The sequence below is a fragment of the Raphanus sativus genome, chromosome 7 (genome assembly GCF_000801105.2).
Source record: "Raphanus sativus cultivar WK10039 chromosome 7, ASM80110v3, whole genome shotgun sequence".
NCBI lineage: Eukaryota > Viridiplantae > Streptophyta > Magnoliopsida > Brassicales > Brassicaceae > Raphanus > Raphanus sativus.
Genome location: NC_079517.1, coordinates 11,627,467 through 11,633,466, shown reverse-complemented (window position 1 = coordinate 11,633,466; position 6,000 = coordinate 11,627,467). Strand labels below are relative to the sequence as shown.

General features: G+C 27.1%; 1 protein-coding gene across 1 annotated transcript; it reads left to right on the top strand.

Annotated features, from left to right (window-relative positions):
• Positions 1 to 912: 912 nt before the first annotated feature.
• On the top strand, positions 913 to 3,446 carry LOC108816182 (agamous-like MADS-box protein AGL12). Its single transcript, XM_018588754.2, has 7 exons — positions 913 to 1,284; positions 1,384 to 1,489; positions 2,209 to 2,270; positions 2,360 to 2,459; positions 2,589 to 2,630; positions 2,801 to 2,842; positions 3,044 to 3,446. The coding sequence occupies exons 1-7, from the start codon at positions 1,103 to 1,105 to the stop codon at positions 3,143 to 3,145; spliced, it is 636 nt and encodes a 211-aa protein (XP_018444256.2). The 5' UTR covers positions 913 to 1,102; the 3' UTR covers positions 3,146 to 3,446.
• The last annotated feature ends 2,554 nt before the right edge of the window (positions 3,447 to 6,000 follow it).

Below are 6,000 nucleotides of genomic sequence, written 5' to 3'. Positions count from 1 at the left end.
TGTATATTTTTTTATAATTATTATTCTAACATATAACTTAGTAATTTCTATTCACATTATTACTTATAAATTATTAAGTCAGAATTTTTAATGACTATTATATTTTTTTCTTAAGTTTTCTCTTATTATTATTGTTAACTAAGTTTAAAATTAACAAAAGATGTACTTGCACTATTTTAATTTATATTTTATATATCATGTAAAAGAAATAATTTAAAGAACAAATTTCTATCAAAATTTCTAGATTATTTGTATTAAGTAAAACATATTTAATATATGTAAGTATTTGCAAATATCTATATATTTTTGGATACCTGAATTTTTGGATATCTGTATTTTTACGAAAAAAAATCGAATATATCTATAAACATATGAAATAAATCACAAATACTGAATATTCTGGTAGTATTTGTTGACTGCCCACCCTTAGCTATAACGCCATTTGGGAACTTAAATTTTGTTACTTAAATTGCATATTTATTTTTCTTTCCATCTAACAAGCTTTGGATTTCTCTTTTCTGTCTTCTCAGTTTACTTTATTCAACATACTTAAAAGTTACCTATTGAAATAGCAATACATTTGGATATAGTATAATACCTAATATAAATTGTAAAATAGAGTTGGATTTTGTTACAACTAGTGCATGTCAGGTCATAAGTCACATCATACGTAGGATTAATAAATCAAACATAATCAAGGATTTAATTTTATACAAGAAATGTCTAGTACATTAACACAAACCTAAAAAATAACAAACAATGCTTTAGTGGCTTTCGTATGTAAAGCTATATACTTTGTATGAAAGCTGAATGAATACTTAACATATAACGTATAAAAGCACATACATATATTAAGTATATAAGAGAAAAGGAGGCTTTAGAAGCAGAGAAGGGAGTGGGAGAATCTAATAATGAAGATTATATATAAAAAGAAGAAGGTGGCATGAGTTTGGGCATAACTTCACAGTTTTCTCCCAAGAAAAAGAGAAACCAAACAGTAAGTGGGGAACCTCGAAGCTAGTTCAAACTAGTGGGAGGTTGATCCACGTTCAAACTTCAAATCCAAATTTAAACACAAATCCAAACGTTAGATCATTAGATAATGGCTCGTGGAAAGATTCAGCTGAAGAGGATCGAGAACCCTGTTCACAGACAAGTGACGTTTTGCAAGAGGAGAACCGGTCTTCTCAAGAAGGCAAAGGAGCTCTCTGTTCTCTGCGACGCTGAGATCGGCGTTATGATTTTCTCTTCCCAGGGCAAGCTATTCGAGCTCGCTACAAAAGGGTACTGTCATATATATTTCTCATAGCATGCATACTTATACTTGAACTTATAAGTGATGAAAGAGTGCCTAATATGTATGGGAATGTGATTAAAAATTAGAACAATGGAAGGAATGATTGATAAGTACATGAAGTGTACTAATGGTGGTCGTGGTTCTTCTTCTGCTACTTTTACTGCTCAAGAACAACTTCAACCTCCAAATCTTGTACGTCTATTTTCTCAATCTTTTTTCATTTCAGTATCCAATTATTTTCTTTGGCTTCTTAGATTGACTGTTGAATGTGTCATTTAATGATACTTTGGTTAATTAAAACTAGTTGATGATATTTGGACATATTATGTAAATTGCTTTTTGCTTTTTCCGTAAAATATTTATTATGTAAATGGTTACACGTGTTGATATGCAAATTGAATACTCGTAAGTTAGGTAAGGCACCTGATTCCGATTCTACATGAAATTACAACAGTTTACATTCAATGCACCTAGACCTCCCTTTTAAGTTAGTGGAACGTTGCACATAAGTGTAAATAGTAAAAAAAACACAGGTCAAGTTAGTTACTTAGACTTACTGTTAAAGTAAAAGATGCTTGAGACAACAACACCCATATTACGATTTTAAATATTGTACCTTTAGTCATTTCATCACTTTTGTATATCGAACAAAGTTAGGATTATTAGTTTATAAATCAGCAACTTTTTAATAAAGTTGTCCTAGGCACTTTAAAAAGGTTACCCTAGTACTATAAACTATATTGTCACCGGTCTGAACTAGTATTAATTATTTAGCTGATGCTTATATGTATTTTATGTACGGGCATTTTAGTGTCACCAAATGGAACTCAACAGCTACATAAAAGTCCCATTCGGTTTACAATATTATTTACAAATATTATGCACGTTTGAAACGGAAGTTGATTTTCTAGGATCCAAAAGGTCAGGTCAATGAGCTTAAGCAAGAGATTGATATGCTTCAGAAAGGAATAAGGTACACACACACTAGCTATTTCCTTACTAAGTTGTTTATAAGGGGCTATGAATACATACACAAGCAAATATAATAAAATGGATTTTCAGGTATATGTTTGGAGGAGGAGACGGGACGATGAATCTTCCAGAACTTCTTTTGCTTGAGAAGCATCTTGAGTATTGGATTTCCCATATTCGCTCTGCTAAGGTATACATGCATTCATATATATATATATATTCATGCATAGGTTTGGAAAGTCAAAGTAAAATACTGATGACTATAAAAGTTTATGTGATTTTATCTCTAAATATCAAAACTTATATGTAAAATTTGTAGATGGAGATTATGCTTCAAGAAATTCAGTCCTTAAGGAACTCGGTAAGCACATAAATATCTTTGATCGCTGATCAAAAAAAAAATCATTGTATATTTAGCTTTATTGTACAACGGTTTTACTTATTGGTATTTTTTTTTGGTAAAATGTTAAATATACTTATTGGTACTTATTAACATTATTGTATAACGGTTTTGTTTTTGGTATTATGAAGGAAGGGGTCCTCAAAAATGCTAATAAGTACCTCCTCGAAAAGGTAAAACCAAATGACTATAACATTCTTAACAGACAATATCTCATGAAATCTTATCTTTTGGTAAACTTTGGCGCAAACATTTTATGAAATTGATATATAGCGGAAGTATATCTAAATGTACTTAGTAACACTGTTCCGACGACATTTATACTGTTTTACCCTAATGATTTGTTTTGTTGTTGTGTTGGTGAATTGATCCAGATAGAGGAGAACAACAATAGCGTATTAGATGCTAACTTCACAACTGTGGAGACTAACTATTCTTATCCGCTAACAATGGCAAGTGAAATATTTCAGTTCTAGATCATATATACGGTATTTGAAGACTAGTCCTATGATATCAAATGATCTTGGTAAGTATAATCAGTGTTGTTAAATCACACATAATTATAATAAAGCATGTGGAACATGCTACGCTCTTGAAAATTTCTGTGTGTTTTGTTTTCTCCTATTTCTACTTTTGTTGGTGTGAGCACTACAATGACTACAAAAAGAAATACAATGACTACAAGTATGGTGTGTACTTAATGACTTTCTAATTTCTGTGTATGATTGAATTTGTGGACTATCGTTGTGTTGAAGATACCTAGCTTCTTTTGTTTCACTGTTTCGGTGCCTTTTTGTTTCACTGTTTCGGTGCCTTTTTGTTTCAATGTATTCTCTCCGTTTTAAAAAGTGCATGTAGAAAAAAAAATTGTTTTAAAAAGATGTATTTTTTATATTTTCAATATATTTTTTGTCTATTAATAATGAAAAATTATGGTTTTCCAAAACATTAATTGCATTTTATAAATCTTATTGGTTTTAAAATATATGAAATATAAAATTACAAAAAACTATGCATTAATAACTAAGTTTTAATGTATTTTCTTAATAAGTATAAAAATTCTAAAATATGTATTATTTTGAAACAGAAGAAGTATTATTTACATTGTTATCCATGAAGAAAAATGTAACCTCGGAAAATGATAAAGGAAAAAAGAAATTAGAAAATTATTTACTCCCTCTGTTTTTTAAGATGCATGTTTTAGAATTTTCACACTTATTAAGAAAACATATTAAAACTTAGTTATTAATGCATAGTTTTTTGTAATTTTATATTTTCTATATTTTTAAACCAATAGAATTTCAAGAAATGCAATTAATATTTTTGAAACACACAATTTTTTATTATTAGTTGACAAAATATGCTTTAAAAATAGAAAATATATCTTTTTGAAACAATTTTTTTTCTAGAACATACTCCCTCCGTTCCTAAAGATAGATGTTCTAGAGAAAAAATTGTTTCAAAAAAATAGATGTTTTATACTCCCTCTGTTTTTTAAAGATACATATTCTAGACTTTTCACATATATTAAGAAATCACATTAAAAATGCATTGATTTTGTGAATAACAATTTCCATAATCTTTAACCAATAAAATCCAATAAACACAATTAATTTTCTTGAAGTTAACAGATTTTCATTAAATAATACATTGAAAAAGTAAAAAATATATCTTTTTAAAACAAATTTTTTTCCTAGAACATGGATCTTTAAAAACAGAGGGAGTATTTTCAATACAATTTTTGTCAACTAATAATGAAAATTTGTGAAGTTCAAAAATATTGATTGTAATTTGTTAAATCTTATTGGTTTAAAAGTATAGGAAATATAAAATTACAGAAAACGATGCATTTATACCTAAATTTTACTCCCTCTGTTTCATAATAAGTGTCACTCTGAGCTCATTTTCTTGTTACAAAAAGAGTGTCACTTTACAATTCCAATGTAAATTATACTAACTTTCAGCTGAAATTAATTGCAAACTGTATTGATTTTATAAATAATTTTATTTATCTAAAATACTATTGGTCAAAGAGGTATAATTAATTACAACTTACATATATTTCAACAACTTTCTTAATCTGTGTGAAAAATGTCACAACGACACTCTTTAAGAAACGGAGAGAGTAATATGTTTTATTAAAAGCGTAAAAATTCTAAATATTTATCTTTTTGAAACCGATGGAGTATATCTTTCTGAAAGGGAGAGAATAACATTTTTGAAAGGTTATACTGTCATGAAATCTGAAACAAATCAAGTCTAGCATACGATTGGACTAGCATTTATAGCAAAGAAGAGGGACTATACACAATCAAGAAGCCAAAACACAAAGTCAACCCGAAAGTAAATAAACGCTAAAACCTACAACCACCATTAATTACACCATTTGAAATAGAAGAGACTTATTTGATGTTTTTTCTGCTCTTCTTCGACATAAGTGGTCTTCACGATTGTCTGACCTTGAAAGCGTAAACGTCGTTTAGAATATCGACGATAGTAAATGTAACCTTCCACTTTTTGTTTTCCCCTTTTATTTATTTATTTATTTTTGTTTTCAATTAATTAAAATGCTTCTTCATAAGTACTTATTTCTTTTCATTTTAATTATCGTTTTAAATTTGGACATATAAATTAAAAAACTCTTAATTTTTTTATATTTACTTGATAAAATATCATTACCAATACACTTAATAACATTCCAACCAATAAAAAATAAATTATAATATAAAATCAATAAATTTTGCATTGAAATTACAAAAAACACTTATTTTAAACGGAAATTTTTCTCTAGAACGACAACTAAATCGAAACGAATGAAGTATATACTCTATATATATTCATTTATTTTTAATTTTTACACATATTAACAAAACATAATCTTTCAATTTCAAAATGTTACATGTTTTATAATATTTGACATACATTAATTTTTTAAAAAATTTCATTATAAATATATTATTTTGTGATTAACTATTTCTAATAATTGTTAACCAATCACAATACAATAATCACAATCAGTTTCTTCAAAGTTTACCATCTACAATTATTACTTAATAAAATTGCATTCAAACTATAAAAACAATTTTCTTCAAACCAGACTTTTTTTTGAAACATAGGGAGTAATATTAAATGCATATCTTTTATGATTATCTATTTTCTACAACTTGAAATCAATAATAATTTAGTAAATAAATTAATATTTTAAAAGTTTACAATTAATCATTATAAGCTGATAAATATATATTGAAAATAAAAATATATCTCTTAAAATATTATTCGTCTAAAATATTTATCTTTATGAAACAGAAGAGACTACTATATATATATATAC

Excerpts from the sequence above, each read along its gene's own strand:
- LOC108816182 (XM_018588754.2), top strand. The coding sequence starts at position 1,103 with ATGGCTCGTGGAAAGATTCAGCTGAAGAGGATCGAGAACCCTGTTCAC. Across the intron at positions 1,285-1,383 it reads TTCGAGCTCGCTACAAAAGG|AACAATGGAAGGAATGATTG; the intron begins GTACTGTCATAT and ends ATTAAAAATTAG. Across the intron at positions 1,490-2,208 it reads AACTTCAACCTCCAAATCTT|GATCCAAAAGGTCAGGTCAA; the intron begins GTACGTCTATTT and ends TTGATTTTCTAG.